The sequence below is a fragment of the Melozone crissalis genome, unplaced genomic scaffold (assembly GCF_028551555.1).
Source record: "Melozone crissalis strain CALT ecotype California unplaced genomic scaffold, PUWL_Pcris_2 ptg000029l_1, whole genome shotgun sequence".
NCBI lineage: Eukaryota > Metazoa > Chordata > Aves > Passeriformes > Passerellidae > Melozone > Melozone crissalis.
The window spans coordinates 9,268,867-9,293,489 of NW_026535807.1; the positions used below are offsets into that span (position 1 = coordinate 9,268,867).

Below are 24,623 nucleotides of genomic sequence, written 5' to 3' on the forward strand. Positions count from 1 at the left end.
GAGCATGACGTAAGTGGAAGAACCAGGGCCAGCAGCATGGGACTGAGAAACAGGAAGGATGTTTCCTCTCAGGAAGAGGCATATTGGGGTCTCATTGCTAGAACATTTAAAGCTAGACTAGGCAGCAGGAGAAATAGCATGAGGAATGTTCCAATCAGGAGCTGGTTTCCAATTTTGTAAAGAGGAAGCCACTGTTCAACACATCTGTGGTTACAGGCATTACCTACAGCAAAGAGAGAGTATTAGATACTTGCTCCTCACTCCTTCACACATTAATTGGAGACTACAGTCTCAGTGACCTGCAGAGTTTCAGAACCCCACAGTTGTAAAGAGCTGAAGTATAAAGCATGTAAGCTTAGAATATGGGCTGCAATTCAATTTGCCCTACACAAAGATTGGGCTAGTAGTTGTCCTTAAGATCCCTCCAATTGTGCTGTCTTGACTTTTACCTCTTCACCTGAGTCTGGAGAATGAAGTGGAGAATGAGAGAGGTCTGTATAAATCACTGTGCCCTGAATTAAACAATTAAAAAAGGAAGAATTTGGCTCTACGTTTCTATGCACTGGCACAGGATAAATTATCACCTGCTCTGAGCTATGTAGACAAGTACACAGGAATGGGAAGAGAGGTAGTGTTGAGGGTGGTTCTCCAAGTTTCCCTGAAGCTGCAGAAACCCAGGAGCTCAGTGACTGACCTGTGAATTCCTTTTTGCATCTGTCCCGAACACTTGTTTCCAGATTTTCCAGTTGGATTTGAACTTTCTTGTAATCCCTCAGAGCCTGTTTGCTCTTCCTCCTGCAATAAGAAGGAAAATTGTTCTTGGTGGCACTAGCCCAGGGACTGTCCTTGCCAACTGCTATGCTGCTGCCAGGGCTGAGGCAATTTCTACAAAGCATCAATTTTGCAGGACACCACACAGCATACCATAAACTAGATGCGTCTCTTGAAGCACCTGTTAGATTCTAATGAACCACAGTGCAGACTGTGACTAGCAGTGCAACATGCCTCCTGCATCCAACACCACCAGGGGCTCAGAATTTGGCACAAAATAAAGAAAATTGTAGCCTTGTTTAGGCCCAAGATGTACACGCTTGGTGACACCCACTGAAAAACACTGAGAGGAACTTAAAGGCCTCACCCATGCCAGCACTTCTTACCTGTATATGAAGACAATGACCAGAACAATCAGTGCCACAAAGGATGCACCAACACCCAAACCAATCTGTGCCTCCAGCGGGAAGGTGAGCTGGCTCTCTGTGTCATACTGCACTCGGCCCAGGAGGAAGTTCAGGTTTCCCATCTGAACCTGTGAGAAGTAAGCATTAGCCATGATGATTCCATTCCTCTGTGCAGGAATGAAATACAAAGCCACAGGGCTTCTCCAGAATGAGCACAGGGGGCGCACAGCTGCCCAGAAGAGCTGTCCCACAGCAGCGAACCCAGCTATACTGTTTACTTTCAGACAACTTTAGCCTTTAAGAGCAGAATTTGAGAACAAGACCAGTTCCCTGCCACCCCTGTTACCTTCCCCATCCCTCAGCAGGACTTGTACCTTTCCTAACTTCACATCCCACTACCACTTCTTGCACATGCCTCTAGAAATGCCAGGGTTCCTGGCAGTGCTGCTGATGCCCTACCGTGAACTCCGGGAGCAGGTCCGTGCCCTCGCGCTTGGTGCGGTGCCGCGGAGCCGGCTGCTCCGAGGGCGGCTCGCAGTACAGGTGATTCCTTGTTAGTGTCTTCACCACACAGATGCCTTCCCCAATCATAGCCATAACTTCATCCTTGGAAATAGCCAGATCTAGATTTTCCCCCTGAAATACATTTGGACAGCACATGAGATCGGTGAAAAAACAACTACGTATTACCATGGCTTCAGAGAGGATGGAGGAGACCAATACCATGAGATGAAAGCAGCCTTTTTTCTTCTTTGTTTAGGCTCACATGTGAATAGGCTGCAGGAGTTAAGTTTGTAAGCTAAAAAATTCAGTTGCATATGATTTAGATTTAGCTTTAGGACCTGTAGCACACTGCATAAGTACAGTTATAAATAGCCTGTCCTCTTAAGGCTCTTCAGCGAAACCCAGCTAAGCTCAGCTCTTCACTCTGTATATTTAAAAAGGTAGTCTCATGTCAGTTAACCTGCACACTCAGCTGAGTCAATCAATGCCTTTCAAAGGTATAACATATCTGTGCTATTTCTCTTATTTGCTTTAATTTTGGGGGATTAAGACTTTTTCTTTTTTTAATAAAACCATGCTGACTGATGTTAATTACATTTTTATGCTTTAATGCTTTCTAAGCCCAGAGCTCTGTCAGGGTATCCCAACAGGCTGACAGATCAACCTCCTTGTCTTTTAAAGTTCTCTTCCAGTCTTCTCAAACTGCCCTACACCTCCATGATGCATTCAACTCCAATGGCAGTGGTCTAGGCATTTCTATGCTTTTACATCCTCATAGTTTTTCACCCATATACAAAAGGACAGCACGTGGAGAATTTGCACCTACAGCTGCAGCCATTACCTTCTTTAAGAGTACTGGACTGAAAAGTACCTTTCCATACAAACAAAATACCTGAAAATTTTTTTCTTGCATGTACAGTAAAATAGAGTCACTGTGCTCTTCTGTATCATCTTTAATGAGTGATGTTTCTGCCTTCACTTAGTAACAGGTCTTCCTCACTGGCAAGATTCTTTTACTCCTAAGTTATTTCTGGACAAAACCGAAGTAGTTATGATAGAGTCAGCAGCTGAGAACAGGATGTGGGGATAATGTAGTACTAATATCTCATATACAAACAGTTTATTAGGATTAAATAAAACCCCAAAAACAAACCACAAGTTTCCATAAGCCCTATGAAGCCCTAGAAATGATTTATGGACTCAGGAGGCTTTTTTGATGCACTTTTCCCTCATGAACTGTTTCTCACAGGCCAAAGCAGATATGCTGTGACAGGTTGCAACCTGTCAAATGCTTTAAAAACTTTGGATGCTGCAGGACACCAACTTAAAACTTCATACAAGGAACATGAATTCCAGCTGGTTTTTGTCTTACCTCCACAGAGATGACACTTCCTGGCTTGTGACGATATGGTTTGGCAGGGTCCTCAGCATTCAATGGTTTTAGGATGGGGTTGACTTCATAAGAGAAAGGCATGGGATGCAGTGAGTTGAAATCAAAGCTCAGATTATCCAGAATAAATTCCAGTTTGATTCGGACACTCCTCAACAGCAGGTTAATGGCTGGAGTTTTGCACAGGATCAGGTAGGAAGAGTTAACGAGACAGGGTTCTTCAAACTAAGTGGAAAAGGCAAAAAAAAGTGTCAGTAATGGAACACCAGTGCTTCTCCTGCAGCTTGGCAATACTTTCCACCCCAAACAATCTGGGGCCAGTCTGCATTCTTCTAGTCTGGAGAAATGCCAGAAGAACCCTGCTTAACTGTAAAGGGGAAAAATCCAAGATCTGAGGAATTCCCCATGTTCCTCTAAAGGAAAGCTTTCATAGCACTGGTTTTGTTGGAAGGTCTCAGCAGTGGGAATCAGCTCTGACATTCCCCTGGCAGCAAATTCTGGAGAGAGACCAGCTTTAGATTTCCCTGCTCTGAGAGAATAGGACCAAACATCTTCAATACAAGGCTGTTTTCCCAGACTGAATGCTTCTGTGAATGTGTTCCCATGCCTGGTTGGATATGTTTTATACATTCAATGAAAGCATTAGAGTATTTTTTTTTCTGCCCTACAGTCACAAATCTTTCATGAGAACATTGATAAAACCAGCTTTTATTGATGCATGTGCATCAGGAGCACATTTATGACAGGAAGCCCTTCATCATTTGCACTAATGATGCAAATCCTTCTTGTACTCGGGCTGTCAAACCACCCTCTACCTCTGCAAACTCTGCTGCATGCTCTGTGACCTTGATGACCACATCAATATCTCTGTAATGACCCATCTCAGCAGACTGGCAGCAGGAGAGCAGAAAATAATTGTGGTGCTGGTAATTTCACTGCCTGGTTTTGTATGTCAGAGTGAAAGACATCACAGGAACTACACAGACAGATTGAAATATGCAAAAGGAAGAATCTGAAGCACAGACACATTGAGCAACACAAGCTCTCTGGCTCAGATGTAGATTGCTTTATCTCCACACTGCTGCATTGCTATTTTTGTCCCACATCACAGTCCTGCACATCTCTAGGCAGAGGCAGACCCAGCCCATGGAAATGTTTGTGGAAGTGCTTAACCTCTCAGCTGGGCAGAGGACACTTCCATGGGCCAAGACTGTTAGCACAATCCAAGCAGATAACAGCAAGTGGTGGGAGGAAAAAAGCCCTAGGGACAGAAAGGCCACTTCTTCAGAGGTGGAACATCAACCCTTGTGCACCCACACCCCCACAGAGTGCTGTGCTACCTGCTGGATGCTGCACAGAGAGCCCTCAGGACACTCAGAGTCCGGGACGATCCTTCGCCATCGCCCCACTCCTCGGCGCCGGCGTTCAGATGGAGAAACCGTAACTCGGATCTTTGGTTTCTGTACAACATCCAAGTTGTATCCATGAACTCTGAGCACTCTCCCTCCACTGAAAGACAAAAGGAGTTGTGATCTGACTCACCTGTAATTCATTAACTCAGTTTTGTCCATGCTCCCATCCTTCAGTTTATGCTCATTCTGACAAGCCTGGCTTCACCCCAAAGTGCTACTCAAGAGACATGACATTGGTGCTGCAACCCCAGCATACTGCCCAGGGGAAGGGACACTCATTCTTTCTACCTGAGGAAACTTTTAGGTGGCTCTGCAAAAGTGATGTTGGGATCCAGAGTATATCTAAAGAGGGATCCTTCCAATCTCCGCTCCTGCTCCCCGTATTTGATGGTGACTGGGAGTTCTGTGGACACATTGCTGGGGCTTGTCTGGCACGCCAGCTGATCCTCTGTCATCTCAGAGAGGCTTGGAGAGACAAGAAAAACAAGGGATTAACACAGCCACTGCAGAGACAAATTTTATAGTACTGTGTCTTTCTCTTTGCAGAGATTCTGCAAACCTCTTCTGCTATTTTCCTGAATCTCGTGATAAAAGCTCTTGTGCCTTATCTGTGCAAGTAACAATTGCTGGGCAGCTGTTGGGAGCAGCACACAGACAAAAAGCAGGTACAATCAGTGTCCAGATTGAAGGGACTGGACACATGCTACCAAGGCATGTGCACCTCCTCACCAGCAGTGAGGTGCGGCAGGTTTATGTGTCCCTGGGTGCAAGGAAGCAAGCAGCTCTTGGAATCAGGCTGCAGAAGCCAACTTCAGCTCCTAACCAGCAAAAGCAGAGTGCCAGGGTGGGTTACAGTCCTGTCAAGGGACAGGCAGAACAGAAGTGTGCAGGCCTGCTCATGCCCAGGGAAGGTGGGCCAGTATCTAAGATGGTTGAGGTTGCTGCCATGACCCTCACAGGGAAGATCCCCTGAAACACAGAGGAAAGCAGAGCTCCAGCTGCTCCAGGCAGCATCACACCCTGGGAGGCTCTAGGAAGGACTTAGGACAGTGCACAGATGGCATACTGGCAAGTTCTGATCTTACATTTGGCAGGGGAGGTCTCCAAGCAGGACACTGATCTCATTAGGATGCCCAGTCAGCAGCTTTGAGCCTAGAAGGGTAAGGCAGGTTCCTCCTGCTTTGGGACCCTGGGTTGGAACAATGGATTTCAGCTCTGGATTCTAGAAGAGGGAAGGAAAAAAAAAAAAAATGGGAAGTGAATGACAAGGACCTCAAAAGACAAGACAAGGAAAGAAAACAGCAGAATGTGTTCAGTAGCCTACAATGCTCTGAAAATAGAAGCTACAGATCCAAACCACAGCCAGGCCTCAGCTGTACTCCAGCAGCTACTTCACTGAGCAGAGGAGGGATCAATAACACCAGCAAGAACCATGAATCAAGGACCTCTCCACAGAGTGCCAAAGGCATATGGATGCTGCAAACAGCAGAGCTCTGAGCCTCACACACAAACCTGAGGATTAACAGTCCAAAGGGATTGTTCAGATCAGTAACTGGATTAATAACTCAGTTTAGGAAAAACAAGGTAGAAAATAAATTGCTTGTTTGCCTAACAGATGAGGAGATTAACAGCAGGGAGCTTTAAGAATTTTTGTTGAGACCTGTGCTGTAATAAAAAAAAACTTAGTACCACTGAGGAGCTGCTGCAAAATTTAGCCAAGTGACACAAGTAAGTCACTGCTGACAAACAAAAAGCAAGATCCATGAAGTAAGAAGGAGGAAAGAGACTAAAGGATAAAAAGCAAACATGTACACCATTGCTAGTCTCTAAATAGCATCCTAGTGATAACCAAAAGAAGAGCAACAAGCATAATCTAGTACATAAAATGGTTCTATCAAACCAAAAATGGAACAACTCAAGACTTGTCAGAATCTCTTATAAATTGCACAGAAAGGAAGAAAAAGAAGCAATTGTATTTAAAAGTTACTTAAGTATTATTTCATAGTTGCTGGGTTTAAGATATCAAAAAGTTATCAGAAACATGTTTAAAAATGATAGGAAGCATTGCTCCACATAATGCACAGGAATTTTGGACTTACTGCCACCAGCTGCTGAAGGTCAGAAGATAAAAGCATGTTCAAACAGCAATTTGCATATTAACAAAAAGAAAAGTCAGCAGTCTTTGTAAGATGTTAAGTCATCAAAGAAAAAGTCTTCAAGTTGGAAACAGAGGAAAAATACAGAGTATCTTTAAGTATTTAACAGCTACCATTGTAAAAAAAAAAAAATCATAAAATTACCAGCAGCAAGTACCTGATAGAGTCCTGTAAATTAATGCATAAACAGCCATTTAGCAGAGGTACTGGGAAAAGAGGGGAGGTATTTTAGTTCTATTACCTGATAGGTGAAAACATGACCAGAAACCCCACGGCCTCCTCCAGGCACCTCCACCACGATGTGCCCAAACCTCTCGGTCCAGCTCCCGCCGGTGACGCACACGATGCTGCAGGACAATGCAAGACCAAAGTCACACCAGGGGAGAGCAGGGGAGCTGCATCCACTGCAGCACGGCCTAAAAACATCTAGCAGCCTCAGTTCCCTTCTTCCAGCCTTATCTGGTGCTCAGAATATGCAACCAAACACTAAGAAACACCTCTAAAAAAGCTGGGTTAGGTGCAGCAGAAAAAAGCAGGGACTGGTTCCAAACAGGCTCATCCTATCTAAAATTATTCTTTCTGGGACAGACAGGGTGAATCCCACTGTGTCACAGATACACAGAGTCCAAGAACTCTTATATATTCCAGAGCTGATCAAAATCAGTTGCATCTGGAGGGACCTCAGGCCAGCAGTGGTCAATCCACACATTAGTGCTGTGTCTGATGCAGGAGAAGACTCAAGACCTGGTCTTCAGCCAGTGGCCTCTGCAACCAGCCAGATCCCCTGATCTGCACCAGCCATTCCTCCCAGCCCTGATGAAAAGTCAAACTGTACTTAGAACAGAGCAGCAAGGAGTCCCATGTTACAGCACTCAATTGCTAACAGAAAAGCTAATCTGCAGGAGACTTCCCAGCCCTCCTGAATAGCAGATTAATTTTGTCTGGGCCTTGCTCAGGAGCGGGTTCCAGGTTCACAGCTATATCCCCTCAACTAAAGAGGCTGAGGAATTTGAACTTAGGCAGTGCAGTCCAAACCAAGACCCTGTGATGCCAGGTGATTTACAGATACAGAACACAGACAGTGCTAACCCCAGAAAGATTAAGCTCTAATTCTAGGATGAAAACAGAAAGCAGATGGATTCAGACAAACAAATTGCACACAGGACAACACTGCTCAACACAGCAAGCCATTCTCAGCAGGATCTTACCTGGCTCCTAGAGGGAAGGGTGCTACAACTACTGCTACCATGAAATGGAAAAACATGTTTGTGATAGCTCTGATAAGAGTTTACTCACAATTTCCCTCCTCTTCTCCTGCTGGTTGTTTGGTTCCTCTCCCTCCCTTGTCCAAAGCTCCCACCTACCTGCCCTGCCACGGGCCAACTACACAAATGTCCTTTTCTCCTTATCCCCCATTCATACCTCTTAAAACCTAACTACTGCTTTATTATTTTGTTCTGCCCTGGCCAGACACATCAGCTGCACAATTCTCTATCAATAACATGAGCCAGATTCAGGAGGATAGGTCTTTCTGCTTCTCATCCTTCTCCTTGCCACTACTTTTACAACCACTGTGTGACCTGTCAGGCATTCCTGGCCACCAAAAGACTGGCACTGGGCCCACCAGGATGTCCTCATCTGTCCCTGGCAGGGAGGATCTTTTCTTTGAGTTTGTTCCTGGGGGGAAGTCTTGCTAGCAAGTGCAGACTGACAGTCTAGGGGTGCGCCTTCAACCACATGCTCCCATCCTCACCCTGTGTTAACACAGTCAGGCTATTTCCCTATCAGTGGCACTTGCACAAGCCATGTCCTTTGCTTTATTGAAATCTCCTGTGGCTGAGTGAGACACCCACGAAATTGCAGGGTTCTGAGCCCACAGCTCCATGCTGTCTGGGCAGTGTGGTTGGAACACAGCATCACTGTTTGGCTGTCACCTTGTACACACCCTTATCTCTCTAGGGTCACTGCCTCAGCAAGTGCTCACACAGTGACCTTACTCAGGGTATTTCCTGGGAATGTGCAGGGCTCAGCACCTACTACAGCAAAGGCAAAGACATCTGAGGCTGGGTCAGCAGCCAAGGGAAAAGCCAGCGCCTGCCTCTGGGAGAAGGTTTCACAGATACTCTACCTGCTAGAGATCTCATACTCTTGAGCATCTACGGCACAGGGAATTCCTGCAACAGTGACAGTTTCTGCAATGTCTTGATGTTTCTGCCCGAGGTTTGAGCCAGTGATGGTGATTCTAGTGCCACCTTCCACTGGTCCAGACAGGGGGTACACCTGCAAAGACATCCGCGCACGGGTAAATGTCACAGCATCTCAGACCTCCACAGTCTGGTGACTGATCTACAGCACAGGGCCCTTCAGCTGCCCTGGTGCAAACTCTGCCTGTTAGGTCACTGCTGTTGACTCCTTTTACTGGCTTGGACTAGTCCCAGGCTGCAGTCTCACCAGAAGAAAGTCCATAAAGAACATCACAGTTGGAGCCTTCTTTCCCGTACCTCGCTAATGCCAGCAGTCCCCACCCAGAGGTGATAATCCACTTAGAAGGCAAAGACTGCCCTACTTTGCCTTCCCATCAACATGCTGACCACTCCACAGGGCATTTCTGCTGAAGAGTGGGAATGCACAAGCCAATACATGTTACTAGTATTGAAGCAGCAAGCACCATTCCCCCCTCAGCATCAGGACGACAATGAATTGCATGCTGCACAAATGTCAAAGCTCTGTCCCTGAGCAGCATCCAAGGTAAACTAAGACAAGATGCAGCACATGGATGTTGTGTGCCACTGAAGGGAGGACAAGCTGACAGCAAAAGGGACACATGGCTACAGACACTTGTCATGTGGCAGTTAGCAAGAAACATTTAAAATAAACAGACAAAAAATAATTATTTCCAGGAACCTGTCATGCCTTTCCCATCATTGCTGTGCTGTTGCCATTAGGTTTTACCCTCCTCTGCCCCAGGCTTAGTTGGGCCAACCTGTTCCAGGGTCTGGCTCAGGACAGTTGGAGGATCCATCCTGTGGACCATTTCCCAGCTCCTGAATGATTCTGGTGTGCCAGTTTCAGCTGAGATAGAAATGAATCATTCCCCACTGTTCTCTATTAGCAAACTGAAAGCCCAGCAACAACAGTCTAGAATTCTCACAACACTGGGGACTCCAACTGAACTTCCTCTTCAGAAGGTCAATAAATGAATGAGCTGCACTGTTTGCTCTCTGAGTTCACAGCCCTTTGATTTCCACTGCAGAACAGAGCCCTCCTTGCCCTGTGTGCAGTACACCAGTGAGCAAATTACTCACAGAGTGAATGAGAGGTGCTGGACACAGGTCTTCAATTTCTTCCTTGCAAGAGCCCCTGAAGATACAGCTGGGGTTGTCACCTCCACACCACACACAGTTGTACTTTGAGTCAGCTGTTTGGCAGCGGCTACAATCAGCGTGTCCCACAGAGCAGTTGTAAAAAGTCACTGCAAAGGAGAAAAATTCAGAGGTACCTGCAAACATCCCCACAGGGCACAGCATAACCCAGCAACCTGGGGTTTTGTACAGATCCCACTCCTCCTCCTGCCCCCGTGACAAGTAACACAAGTGCAGCTCTGCTTTCCTTAGTTTTCTTGTGATAGGACTACCACAAGTATAAAAAGCCTCATTTGAGGATTTCTCAATTCCCTTCCACCTCATCTGCTGTGTTTTTACTGGGAAGGTGTTGCACTCCTACCATGAAGATCTGCAGCACTGTCCACTCGAAGGTGCCGCCGCCTCTGCACAAACACCACAGCATTGAACTCGAGTTGAGGTGCTGTGTAACTGTACTGCAAAGACAAAGATCATCAAGAGGACTTAACTCAGGCAAAAACAAACCAGCTGAATGGGCAAGAAGCCTCAATACTGAACAGCACATGGCACAAACAGCCTACATGGAACTTCCATGCATGCAGACAAGGCTGTGTTAGTTGGGGCAGTGGCAGCACAGGCTTGTCCTCATGGTTCACAGTCACAATTCTGCTCTAGAAAGAGCAGCAGGTTTTGGTTCACCAAGATGAGCACTGAAAACCCAGTCTGTGCTCACAACAATACTCGTCTAACTTCCTAACTGCATTCCTAAGTGGCCAATTCCTATCTACAAGCCACCTGCTCAGAAAGCTGCTCAAGCTGGCATTTATGTAATTTCAGTAGAGCTGACAATGTAGGATCACAATTGGTCTGCAGGGCTCGTGCACAAGAGCCTGTATTGTTCTTCTCCCTTAACTATATGAGTTTGTGAAGTAAAAATAACATCTCTGCTTGCAAATCTTGCCTTAAGTAAAATTCACCCAGCATCCACAAGTGTACATGTCTGTTTTAGCTTTCCCTGATAATTTTATAATCCACAGGCCTGCTTCTATCACCAAGGATAAAATCAGTACTACAAACCAGCATTTTTCTTCTCACAAAAGAACAATCATCACAGGAGTCATGATGCAGAGAATGACAAACAACAGTGCCTCAAGCTAAAGCAGGAGTGGCACCATGCTGGCCAGTTCAGAGACAGCACCATCCCTGCCACAGCTAGTGCAGCAACAGATCATAGGGCTCAGGCTGCACAATCTTCCTGAAGTTGAAGGTACCAGTACTGGCAGGCAGCAGCATCATAGCTAAAGGCCCCAGAGTGCTAAATAGCCTACAAATACTTTTGCAAAATATGCTCTTTTCTCCAGAGCTCACCTTCCATCCTATTCTCCTGCTGAGTAAAACCTGCATGAACTGTGAAATGGCACAGCACTCACCTGGTTCATCTGGCAGGTGATATAACAGAGGGACTTGTTTGTTTCTTCTCCTTCCACATAAGCTTCCATCACCACTGTCCTCCCCTCCAAATTCAAGACACACTCATAGTCCCACTGCTGGTCCTGCAGGAGGAGACACATGGCACCATTCCTCAGTGACACAGAGCTTTGGGCTGCACAGGTGTCATCCTGCCCCTCTCCAGTTCAGCACCTCCCCCAAGCCACCAAGCCAGCAGCATGCTCCTCTAGTTTCCCTCGTTATGCCAACTCTATTCTATATTCAAGGGCTCTCTATGCAGTGACTGCCTCCATACATGAAGGGCAAACCAACACAAAACACCTAGAAAGGAGTGTGTGTGCCACTGTGTGGAGAACTTAGCACAGAGAGAGAAATAAAAAAAACCAAACAGTGGGACTGTGAAGTTATGCCAGTACATCCCTGTGAAACACTAGCTTGGAGATGAAGAATAGAGTACACAGATTAGGAGAGAGCATGTCAAAACCATTAAGTGTGTATTTCTCCTCCCTGTCTCTTTCCTGTAAACTTTCCACCAAATAGCTTAGATACTTCCTGTAAAAAAGCTAGATATGTATCTCTCTGGAACCAGCTCTGCTCCTCTGAGCAGTGCAGTGTGTCAGCTTTAATGTATAAAGTAACAATTAGACTGTGGGCTGCATGTTCTGAATTGTTTTTTTGTCAAAGGTTACTAAATCATCTTCTGTCTTGAGAAGCAAAGAGAATTTTTATCAGAGGCACACCCAAGAAACAGCTGTCAAGGGTGGTTTTCCCCACTGCAAAAGTTTCAGGTATGGCAGGAATAGCCACATTAACATAAGCATGCCAGAAAGGAAAGGGAACAGATGACTTGTCTTTAACTTATGGAGAGACAAACAAACAGGATGGATTCGGCAGAAAGTTATTCCAAGAACTACCATCTGCAGTGCAGCACAGGTGCAATTTAATCCAAATGCATGCAGATCTTCTCCAGCAGGTTGGTGCACACCTGTACTCTCCCTTTCTCTGGGTGACCTTCTACACATGAAGACGTCCAGTTATGGAATTCTTTATGCACAGAAATAGTTATTCCTCTAGGAGAAACCAAGGCAGAGTCACACCTGTATCTTACACATATTTTTAGCAGCCCAGTGGCCAGGTTGTCCAAACAGTGCCCTGCATTAATGCAATTGCTTGATGGTGATGGCATTGAGCTGCCTACCTGATAGAGGTGGAAGTTCTTTCCCAGCAGGGTTATCTTCCTCGCCACATTGACTGGAAACAGCGAAGATCCCTGGATTCCCTGCACACAGGGACATGCATTTGGACCCCAGCTAGGCTCCTCACTCTGTAAAAAAAACCCACAGGACACAACCCCTCCTGTGTGCTGAAATCTGTAGATTTCAGATTAGCAATCTGTAAGAAAACTTCAAAGAGTTACAGCCTTAGACCATGAATTACAAAAGGCCAGTAACTTACCTCCTCCCAAAACTCAGGGGCATCATACTGATAGTCGAGGTCAGGGTGAAGGATCCTGGGAAATTCAGGGACATCCCTCTCTGAAGAATCACCATCGCCCGACAGAAGAGTAGAAGCAGAGAAAAGAGAAGTGTCATTCTCAGCCTGCAGCAAATCCATCCAGTCCTCTGTGTCCTGGAGTTCTGTGCCCTCCTCCAGCAGCCACTCTGGGGGAGCTGATGTTGGGAGCCCTGATACAGGGAGCTCAGTTCCCGGCAATCCAGGAGCATCATCAGAGACAACAGGGCTCCCTGGCACCTGGCTGGGGGTCTGGGGAGATGAGATGGCAGATGTCAGTGCCTCTGTGGTAGGAAAAGGACTTGGAGGCCACTTGAAACTCGTGACGTGAGGGGAGGGTGTTACAGCTGCCACTGGAGATGTGTGCAGAGAGCTACCCCCGAGCGTGGTGGTGGGTGGGTCTGTGTGCTGGGCCTCCTGGGCTGTGGCTGGCCCTTCAGTGGGCAAGGCCATGCGATCCATGTTCTTAGACGGGCTGGAGAGCACAGATGCAGCAGGAGAAGTTGTCTCTGGCACAGTGACAGGTTTGTCTGCCGGCGGTGGCAGCGGGGCCTCCGTGGCAGCGTGCAGGGAGGCGCCCTCGGTGGGCAGGCTCAGGTGGGTGTAGCTGGGGCTCCGCGCCGGCTCCGTGGTCACCTCCCAGGCTGCGGAGGGCGTGACGTGGATGGCCTCCGTGTGGGGCACAGTGCTGGGGCTCACGGGCACAGGGGTGGTGACGGCTTTTGTGGCCATGGTGGGGGCTGCGGTGGAGGATTTGGTGAGGGGAGCAGCTGGAGAGGGATACACGATCAGGGTTGGGATCTGAGCCTAGAAAGAAACAACACGGTGAGCAGAGAAGAGGGAAAGAAATGAAACAGTAAAACCCAAGCAGAAAAACACTCTGTATGACTTCCCATAGACAAGACACTGTTCCACCCTCTGGATTTTAATGAGAGCTATATCTTGTACCATCTTGTGTGATGGGATTGGGGAATGTTCACAGTGCAGAAGATCCAGCAACACTCCCTCTTCCCACAGATGCCTGCCTCTCAGAGGGAGGTCTGCTTCATCCTCCACAAAAATGCAAGGCCACCTGTGACAGCCACACACTGGGCATGTGTTCCACCTCCCTGCCAGCTTGCTCTTGTCCTTCCACTTTGACAACACTGGCTGCATAGCCCCAGGACAGTGACCTGCTTCATCTGATGGTACTTCTGATGGACAGAAACCTGTCGTATCGATCAGGGATGCAGAGCCTCATGTCACTCCAAGGAGAGCTCCTCTTTGCTCCAACAGCTCATCTCCTTGCTTGATGTGACTGACAGCTGCTATTTTTCCTGAGAAAAGATCTCATCCACTGGGGCTGTGAGAGCACACAGGACTAGGACTGAGCAGGAGACATACCCTTTCATTGTAGATAATGGTTCCCTCCTCACAGGTCGCTTTATGGGTGCAGAGGTGCTGCTGGATGCACCAGTTACATCCCCAGAGACTGCTCACACACTTCTGGCACCTGGAAGAACGACAGAAAAGTAGTTGCTAAGACAGGACAACCCAGAAAGGGACAGCCACCCTCCCTAAAACTACAGAAGAGAAAAAGCAGGTGCTCACGGTGCCGATTTCCACAGCAGGGCCACTGCAGCACAGTCATAGAAAGAGAAGTCCACAGAAGCAATGAAGATGTCATGGAAACGCACTACAAGCTTTATGGTGACATGATCTGAAAATGAAAATAAAAATTTCTTAGAAATGGAGCCCCTACAAGTTTGCCATACTGTTAGGAGATGCAGAATGCTTTAGGATAGACACTGTCAAACACTGAGGCAGATTCCCTTCCAGGCTTTTAGCATCTCAATCACTGGATTATCCTATGGACACTAAAAACAGGTTGGACAAGTTCATCAGGAGTAGTTTGTGATAGCTCTTGCCAACCCATGGGAAAGAAGCCTAGTCTGAAGATCTGTCCACCTTTATCTCTGTAATTCCACTGCCATCTCTGTATTACAGGCAGAAGTAACATTGAGGCTCAAAGCTGATTGCCTTCTTTTGTCATCCAAAGGAAAATGAAACCTTAGAACTGATGTGCCCTTCACATGCTGCCTTTACCTTGAGAGCTTTGTTCTATGACCAGACTAAGAAGTGAGTCAGGGAAGAGGTTTATAAGATTTGTAATCTCACTTGACACGACTGAAGGCTTATCTGCTTTAAAATCCAGGTCTCACATCAATTACAACCCTAAGGATAGCCCTGGTCTCTTTGGGAAGAGACTGTCACTGTTTTCTGTAGACCAAATAGCTGCAGAGATGGTCAAATCTTACTGCAGTTGATAGCATCAACTGGAAGGAGATATTTTGCATAAGACAGTATTAAATCAGCTTATTAATCTTGTCCCAGACAAATGCCTTCAGCCTTAGAGTTGGTTACTAGTTCTCCAAATAATGGGAGCATACTGCATTCTCTGCTCAACCCCAGGAGCTGCTGTTTCACTAGGGCAGTTTGCAATAAAAGTAAGTAACAAGAACCTTGTGCACTGTTCCTCTCAGAATGAGATTTCAGAGCTCCTCTAGCAAGCAATCTCTAGTCACAGCAAAACAAACAATATGTGAAAAACCAGTCAGGTCTAAGCTGGGTTCCTGACAGGATGGCCAGGGCAGAAGTATGCTAACAAAACAGTGATGGGGGTGCATTGAAACCCAGGATGTGCAGAAAATAAGGGTATATCCTATGCAGCTGGAGGCTGGAGTCACTGCAATACTGCCAACTCCTATCACTGTCACAGAGGTGATTGCATTTGGCAGTGGTGGAAGGGCTAACACCTCCCAGGATTTCAGGGTTATGACACCATATTTATAAATACTCCTTTCTCCAGAAAGGCCATTATTTCCCATGACTGCCAATAATGCTGTTTGACAGTACAGAGGATGAGGTCGAGCACTTGCAGACTGAGAGCAAGAGTTTGTGCTACTAACTTGGAGCTCAAGAGCTACACATGATGGATAAGCTGGTATGCAACCTTTAAAATAAAGCAAGAAAATGGCAAATATTTTAGTGAACTGGGAAAAGTATTATAAGTAGGAATAGGAAAGTGTTGGTATCTGAGGCCCTAATGAGATCTCATTTAGAAAACAATACATGAATCTCGTTACCAGCTTCAAATTCATCTTAGCAGAGTACAGAAGCCAGAGAAGGAATAACAATACAGTGAAGGAGAGAGGAAGTCTGAGAAACAAGAGAACACGAAGAAGAAGCTGGCACAGTTAAACAGCAAAGCTCTGTGCTAGGAAGGCCTGCTCACTGAGTGGGAGAAGCACTGCGGAAGCAAAGGGACAACACAAATAGATCAAACAGACAGAAACCATCCACCAGCAAGCTCATGCTACACAACAGGAGCCACTTGATAAGTCTCAGACACAATATGAGAGTCATGTAGGAAAGGTATCTTGCAATAAAAGCAAGGCTGACTTACAAAGGAGCTGATAAGAATATCTGAAGCCTAGAATAATGAGAACTGGACTGTGGCTTTATCTACACTGATTTTTCTCAACTGTGCTTACATTCAAGTCCATACAACTACACAGAGAAGCAAATCCTGCCCACTCTGCTTGCAGTGGCACTGCATGAAGCCCTCTTCCCTCTGCCTGACCACCCTGAATGGAGATCTGGTGGGCTTGTTCCCAACTAAAGCAGTGTGAAAGCCAGGCATCAAAATGCTGCAAACAATATTGAAAATGAAGGAGTTTGAATGAGTGTGTTAGCTGAGTTCTGGTGTCATGTTATGTCCATGGAGATTGCTTCATACCTATTAGCCAGCTGCATACTTGCACAGAAAAATCTGTTCAGCCATTTCGGTGAATGGTGTGGAATGTGTCCCAATGGACACCTGCCTTTTACTTCAGATGAGCAAGCTCTTTGAAGAGATCAGCTCATCAGAGCTCACACTGACAGGCTGGGTAAAATCCAATGCAAAGAAAACAAATTGAGAACTTTCCAGGTTCTTTAGAGTGGCCAATCAGCAATACTCAGCCAACTATTGTTCACAGGCTGACTGTGTATTTTCTGAGGTTATGCTGCATTGAAGATTTATTTAGATCTTTAAGGACTCTTCTTTAGCAGACTTTAAGGTCTCTTCTTGCCTTTCCTTATGTGTACTTCCTTCTCCCACTACATGGATTTTGAGAAGGCTGCATTTTGCTTGGTTTTAATAATAAAGCAATATTTATGAGAGTTTTCTCCCCAGATTTAGGAAAAAGCTGCCAAACCAGCCACTCTCTAGACTGCATTTCAGATCACATTCAGATTTGCATTCACCCCTTCAAACAGGATCTCCTTTCCAACTATCAGAATTTGGCACTGGAATTTGGCAACAGCCCAAAATAGCACAGGATGTGTGTGACACAAGTAGAAAGCAAACAGATATTATGAGGAATGAAATGAACACCTGCTGACAGTCCACATACATTCATGGCTGTTAATCCTGCCAATACGATGGCCTACAACATACTCTCTCCCAACAATGTTATCAGAGCTATCATGCTCCATTTAAAGCATTTCACTAACCTGTTCCTGTTGGCAAAGCTGGTGCTTGGCTGGGATCTGGAGAAGGGCACATGATCCCTGACTCTGTCAGAACTGCTGGGCTTTCGTAATCCTCGAAATAACACGAGTAAAATTCTTCCTCACGCAGAGAAGGTAAGTCCGAGATGGCCAAGAATATCTGTCAGTTCAGTAATATCCAGTAAATAATTTGCCTTCATTTAATATAATTTTCTTGTTCTGTTTTTTCAAGAATCTCATAAAGTAGTTACCTACAACAATGCTCATTTTCCTATAATGTCTCCTAGGACTGACTGTTCCATTCATCATCTCTTGCTATTCCTGAACTGAGCTTGGCATCCCTCCAGCAACTGACAATTTCCCCCATTGCCCAAGCCTCTAGCAAAAGACAGGTTCTTGCCACCTCCTGACACAATGACAGACTTCAAATCACTCCAGCACCTTCTTAGCTTTTCTGTCATCTATCACATGCCAGACAGGAGCTGTAATTTTGGGCCACTCCTTTCAGGCCTTCCTGACAGCAAGTGACAGAAACACTGAAAGCACAGACACAGGCACCTTATAGATACTAAAACAAGGAGGATCCCCATCCAAGCAGGCATCACATACTCCAGAATACCCAGTAAGTCTTAGCAGGCAAGGACATTTAGGTTCAGAGAAAACAAAGAAACAACCAAACAACTGAATGAACAGCTTGGCTGCCCCAGGAGAGAAGTCCTTCATGTGAGGCAGACAATGTGCCTGAAGGTTCAGTGCTTCAGCACCCCAGTGAAAGCAACAGAAAGACTTCTGACTCCTCAGTTTGCAGAGGACTTTCCATAAGCTTGAGCACCATCAGAGGATAGCCCCCACTCACATTTCTCTTTTCCTCTCTGCTGATGTTGGCTGGAGTTAGTGACTGGACAGACAGACACTGCTGTGTAGAGTTGAAGCTCCAGAGCCACTGCTCACTCAGCCTGGACCGCAAGCACTCGGAGCGACGGCTGCACCTGCAGGGAAACAGCAAGAATCCATGAGAGACCTGAGCAGCAGCTTGTGCTTGGCTTGCAAGCAGACACTGCCTGTCTCAAGCCTTGCAAGTCTTGGGGAAGCTGCTGCACAAGCCACTGAAGTCCCAGCCTCCCACCACCTTCAATAACAGGATGAGCTGTTGTGAAATTATAGATGGGTAAGCACTTTTGGGCTTCAGGGGTCATGAACTAATTCCTGTGACTCTCCACAGGGAAGCAGAGGCAGCAGGCAGACACAGACACTGGAATAAACCATGTTTCATTAAGAAACGTCAGTAGGGGAACAAGTAGTGCTAAATAAGACACCAGAAGAAGGGACAAGCTAGTTTCTCTAAACTTGCAATGTGGTAGTTTGAGCTGAAGTCAGACTAAAACCAGGCTGAAATCTGATGAACAGGTGAATTGTGAGTGGTGCCAAAGATCCAAAAAACAATGGAAAGATGCCCTTATATGCAACTGCTATTGCTGCTGGCAGTGTTTTAGGGAAGCAGAGAGAGGAATGGTAAATTAGAGCAAATATCCTATAAAGGAACTAAAAATAGGTAAAATCTAGACACAGAAATAAGGAAGAGAGGAAGCAAAGACAATCCCTAGGCACCTCCCCTCCAAAATCCTTACAGTGAAGAGGGATCTATCTTACCTTCCCTGAAGGACACACCAGCCACAGTAGGGATCTTTCAGTGCCAGACAGGATTCACAGTCCAAGTACAGGGAACATTCCATTATGGGAACCTTTACCACCTGTCAGAGAAAGAAATGAAAAGTGGAAAACACAGCACACACAACACAGCTCCCAGGTCACTGGCTTCTTATGCCTAACTTGCAAGTCTCACCATCCACATGCTCATCAAAATAACTTTTTGATCCTCAATTTATCCACCCTTAAAGACAAACAAAATGAGAACAAGTCTCCAGAGCCCATGTGAATGGCCATTTCACATACAGATGAAGGACATCTAAGCATCAGGCTGTAGAGAGACACTGAGGAAAGCAAACTGTATTGCTATTCATTGGTTACTCTGCAACACATTTTGCAAGGAGGAAATTGTATTTAGTCATAAAACTGCACTTTAACAAAGTGAATTATAGAGTAGCTGACTGAATATCATCCACTCTTTTGCTTTTCTGGACTCTGTCATGTGAGACCATCTCTCCTGACACACAGGTGACTGAAGCTGGAGACAGCAGCTACAGCTGTGGCCTCTGAATCCATCTGCACTATTGCCCAGCTCTACCTGGTAGAACTATCATTTGGACTGAAAGTAGACCCTGAAGCTTTGATCAACGTGGAACAAAAACTTTCTGCCATCTCAGAGTAAATTTTACTTGCAAAATTCTTCTGCTTTAACTTACCCTCCTTGCTGATTTCAGCCTCTTGCCCTCTTTAATCTGCTACTACACTTCAGCTACTACTGTCATCTACTTTGAAATACCAACTTCTAATCCCAGACCTATTACTTTTGCTAAGTACATGATTTAATTTGCATACTTTAATTGGCAGAATAACTACTGTTAAGGATATATTTCAGATTTCCCTAATCTTCTTCCACTCACAGATTTCAACTCCTGCTTTGAAGCGTTACAAATTTTACAAGTATCTCAAAGTGCACTGGGGGAGTAGAGGGAAGTAGTGGCTCTCATTTGTTGTTTGTTCTTTCCTTCAGAGTAACTCAAGGACTGTTTTTCCTTTGCTAGCAGGATCCTTTTCTTTCCAGTTCAAGGAGCTGATACAAGTGGTGGTAAAAATCCTCTCAAATAAAGTATCCATAGCAGGATTTCCTACTCAGCAGACACCAATATCCCAAAAGCCTGAGGCATTGCAATGCCTCTTCTCCTCCAACTGCCTCTAGGCACAAAAGGAATTACAGAAAGCAGGGGTAAAGAGAAAGGTGCCTCACATGCGTCCTTCCACAGCCTGATTTCATCTGCAAGACTGTTATTATATCCCTGGTCAGAGAACACCTCTGCTATCTGAAGACATTTCCCACACATTTCTGCTCTTTGTAGGTTACAGAAGAACAGCCTGATCTTTTAACTGATTAAAAACAGAAGTGACACAAAATCTCTCTTTTCTCTTTTTAAACTCCTGCAAAACCAAGATGGGTCACATATGAACCCAGAGGCTTTTTTCTGCTCAAATGGAGATGCAAACTGTTGTCCAAACAGTTCCTGCTCAACACAGGAATCCAGGAATTGGTGGTCCCTTGTACTCATGCCAGCAGAGCAGCTTTTTACAGCCTGCAGTTCACATTCCTCCATCACTGCTGATACAGCCTGACAGACTTCAGAAAATGCACACGCAAACAAGCCACGGATTAGGCTAACAGGCTTTCTCCATGCTTCCTCCAGCTTTTGGGAAAGGTTCCCATTCCTGTAAGACTGGCAGGCAGCTGCTGCCCAGCACAGGCTTAGCCAGGTGCAGTTCCCCTGCCTCCCCTGCTCCTGCCAGCAGTTTGTCTGGACATCCAGTGTTTTCAGCTCCTCTGTGGAAAGGATTGTATTGCTCTTACCATTGACTGGGTCATGACAAAGAGGTGCTCCTGCAACTGGTCGAACAGCAGGTCTCCACTCACCATGCTGTTCACCTGGATAGGTACTGAAGCATAGGTGTGTGCCTCTCCCTGGGCTCCCAAGTACACCTGCAAGAGAGCCACAGTTGTGAGCAGGCAAAGCACTACCACAGGAGCTGGGGGCACCTGTTCTACAACAGGAACAAACTGGAACTGCTGCTGTGTGCAAGGATTTTAATCTCCCACCAGAACCTCTGTGCAGTGACTTGAGCCATGTGAAGCACATGCCCAGAAATACCTGTGCAAACCATGTAGGATGCACCAGCCTTGCTGCTGGCTCAGTGCAGATGTAACCAAAGGCAATGTGACCATGTTTGGGGCATTCACATTTTCCACAGGCAGTACAGGGTGAGAAGAGACCATGTGATAGCAATGATCTTTAATAGGAAGCCAACTTCCCAAGCAAAAAGAAACACTGCCCTTTTCCCCTTTTACCTGAGCACCCCTGGTTAGTTTAATCCTTTTTGCTGCATGCAGATCATACCTTGTGCAGCCTTCCTCTGCTGTCTCCCAGAAAAGCAATGGTGTGGCCATCTTCCACATTCACTGCCACAGCTGTCAGACGGGCCTCAGTTTTCTCCAGGAGAGGGGCAGCTTCCAAGGGTACCCGGCTGGCCATGGGGCTGGGAGTGTGGTCAGAGCCACAGGGGTAGGCATACAGGGTGTCCTTTTTGGAGGAGTGAAAAGAACAGGGAAATCAGTACCAAAAAAAAAAAGATACAAATAACATTAGCACATTTAACACTTCCCACCATTGCCTCTTCTACCCAAATTCTCCAGGAGTGAATTCAGTTTTAACTCCTCTTAAGCTTTTTTTACTGAGGGCAAAACCACCCATATTTTAATAATTAGTTTAGGTATGTTGGCTGTCTGTACCCTCACAGAATCCTGCAGACATTTCAGCCAGTTCATTCAGCATCAGTAATGAAATGCATTGAAACTCCCTCAAGTTCTCCAAAAAACATTGCTGTTACACACTGACATGACACTGCTTTGGGGAAGATTACTTGTATTTTTCTGAACAAAGGAAAAAGAAGAGAATTTCTGTTTCCAGTGCAAAGCCACCTTGTGACAAGTTTCACCTCAAGCAATTTGCATGGTTTTTCTGTAACCCCTACAAGTTAAATTCTAAGCCTGAAGTAGAATCCCAGTGCATCAGCACATACATAAACACAGGGTGGGACACAACCTGCTCCAAAGAGCTAACTAACTGCACTTAGGAGTCAGAGAGCACATACAAGAGACATTGCACACTTCAATCCTTCTAAGTCTTGTGAGAGTTCTGAACATTAACTCCACTGCTCTGTGCAGAAACATCAATCATTCTTCTGTTCCAGTTAGTTCCCTCCCAGTGCCACCAAACCTTCACTTACTGCATTATAAAGAGGGACAACGAAAGCTGCAAACTTATTTACTATTTATTGTGTGCAGAGAAAAGATATCCCATTATGATTCATCTTTTTCCTAAGTAACAAATTCAGTCTTGTCTGGGATAGTTCCTGTGTGCTTTATATCTTTCTTAATGCCTTGCTCCATGTCCATTTCAATTTTACAGTATCCTTTTGGAGACTGAATGCAGGATTGTTCACTCAACAATTAGTATCTTAAACACCATTTTTTAATTGATCAGTGTCTTGTCTTCAAAAATGTGCCTTGTGTAAATTCAAGATTTTCATCATGAAATCCCTTATGGATAATGTTTTCACTCTCCTCTCCAGCCCCTTACTAATTACTCTGACAAAGCCAAGCATGGAGCAGCACATTAACTGTGCAGTCCATACTGACTCCAGCTCTGTCTCTTGCCTCAGGCAATGTGGTTCAATTTAGACTCCCTGTGAGCAGGGTTACATTTTCCTTCTGCCTGATGTCTGTGGCTTTGCATTTGGCAGCTCAGGCTGCGCGGTACCAACCGGCACCAGGCAATGGAGCTGCCCCCGTCAGAGACCCATGATAACAGCACCTCATGGCATTCCTGAGCTGTCTGCTCATCTCCACTCACTGATCCCATGGAAAACCTGGCCCTCTCTCCCCTCTCCTCCCATTTCTCTTTTTTCAATTTTTTTTAATAGTTTTTTTGGTGTGGTTTGTGTTGTTGTAGGCTTTGTTTTTTAAATACTTGACTACTTCCTGGAGAAACTAGAAGCAATCAGCAGCTTTTGGTAAGGTCTATGGAAATCCCACATTAAAATATATTTAACCGGCTCAGCTCTGTTCCCTTCTCAAATGCATTGTTGTCTTAGCAGGGAAGCACGGCTTGACACAGCTGTCCTATTAACAAACCATGCCAGTTAGACTAGCACTGCTTTCAGTCCACTGCTTTATTGTTTTCCTTTCAAATACTACTTCAATTATTTTTCTGCACACTTGGTGTGAGGTTCTGACAAAGTCTGAGGAGGTTATAGCTTTTAACAATTGCTAGTTCTTAACATCCTCTAAACTAGCATTCAATTTTAGTAGTATATATTTTTCTTACCGCCTGCCATTTGATTTTTAAACTTCTTCCAATCATCTTCTTGTAACTTAAAGACTTCTATTTTTCCAGCTATCCAATTCCTTTAAGATTTATTAGGAAGCAGGCCGCTGCCAAAATTCCATGCTCCAAAGCATTAACTGCTTATTTTGAATGGGATTCTAGATATCTTTTGCAGCCTTTGTACAAATTCTGGAGCCTAATGACCCCACTACTGGCTGAATTTTCAAAGACTGCTTAAAAAATGTCCACATACAAGTCAGCAATATTTGTAAGCCAGTCGTGCTCAGCACTGCTGTTGCCTTTATGTGATGCCAAGGGCAAATCACCTCACACACAACTTTTATCTACCATAAACCAACATGACCTGAGCAAGCTCTCCCAGCACTGGCACAGCCCAGCCGTGGCCTCTCAGGGGCTGTCTGTATAAAGTACTTATATAAATTTACATAGAAGCTCTTTGAATTGCTTGCAATGAATAACATCTTGGCAACGTTGCAGAAAATGCACTTGAGGAATCATCCAGTGTCTTAATGAAATGCAGCAGCTGCTGCTGTGAATTCTGCTGTGGGTATCCTATCTGCACAGGTAGGAAACAACAATAGGACAAGCTATATCTATGCATGAAGAGGACTAAAAACAAAAGGACAAGATCCATGCCTTGAAAACTACACCCACAGAATACATGCAGCCTTCCCAAGCCTCGTAGAAATGTTTCACACTTCCAATTTATCAAGTCACTAAACAGCATCTACACAGCCTCCTGCATCTCATAACTAATGAATCTCCAGCAAACTGAACAAATGAACTGGGTCTGAAATTCTTATAAAAACAAGCTGGCGTTTTTTTCCCCCAGTTCAAGAGATTGTATTGAACTATAAAACTCAATTTTAGCATCCCTTTTTGGACTGAAACCCAGAGGCAGATCTAACTAAGGAAAAGGGCATACCTTACGCACTAGTTGGTTGGGAGGCAGAAAAATGTGAAATTAATTAGCATTATCCTTACATCCAGCAGAAGCTGCCACCACTGAAAACAAGTTAAAACTATTCCTGCCTAAAATGTCCATTGACAGTCGCTTGCACTCAGCCCTGACTG

The 24,623-nt window shown here is 45.5% G+C and overlaps 1 protein-coding gene across 4 annotated transcripts in view; it reads right to left on the reverse strand.

The window, feature by feature from the left end:
- Positions 1 to 24,623, reverse strand: part of PLXNB1 (plexin B1) — a 77,146-nt gene that overhangs the window by 11,813 nt on the left and 40,710 nt on the right. For all 4 annotated transcript variants that reach the window (XM_054280790.1, XM_054280788.1, XM_054280789.1 and 1 more), the window contains 21 exons: positions 21,540 to 21,722; positions 20,996 to 21,124; positions 19,126 to 19,226; positions 18,332 to 18,464; positions 17,479 to 17,635; positions 14,533 to 14,641; positions 14,326 to 14,434; positions 12,886 to 13,749; positions 12,629 to 12,754; positions 11,412 to 11,534; positions 10,364 to 10,457; positions 9,946 to 10,112; positions 8,769 to 8,920; positions 6,882 to 6,987; positions 5,570 to 5,706; positions 4,773 to 4,949; positions 4,413 to 4,581; positions 3,055 to 3,297; positions 1,638 to 1,814; positions 1,158 to 1,306; positions 695 to 795 (listed from right to left, as the gene is read on the reverse strand). In XM_054280790.1, coding sequence (XP_054136765.1) covers positions 695 to 795; positions 1,158 to 1,306; positions 1,638 to 1,814; positions 3,055 to 3,297; positions 4,413 to 4,581; positions 4,773 to 4,949; positions 5,570 to 5,706; positions 6,882 to 6,987; positions 8,769 to 8,920; positions 9,946 to 10,112; positions 10,364 to 10,457; positions 11,412 to 11,534; positions 12,629 to 12,754; positions 12,886 to 13,749; positions 14,326 to 14,434; positions 14,533 to 14,641; positions 17,479 to 17,635; positions 18,332 to 18,464; positions 19,126 to 19,226; positions 20,996 to 21,124; positions 21,540 to 21,722 — 3,706 coding nt within the window. The remainder of the gene's footprint in view (positions 1 to 694; positions 796 to 1,157; positions 1,307 to 1,637; positions 1,815 to 3,054; positions 3,298 to 4,412; positions 4,582 to 4,772; positions 4,950 to 5,569; positions 5,707 to 6,881; positions 6,988 to 8,768; positions 8,921 to 9,945; positions 10,113 to 10,363; positions 10,458 to 11,411; positions 11,535 to 12,628; positions 12,755 to 12,885; positions 13,750 to 14,325; positions 14,435 to 14,532; positions 14,642 to 17,478; positions 17,636 to 18,331; positions 18,465 to 19,125; positions 19,227 to 20,995; positions 21,125 to 21,539; positions 21,723 to 24,623) is intronic.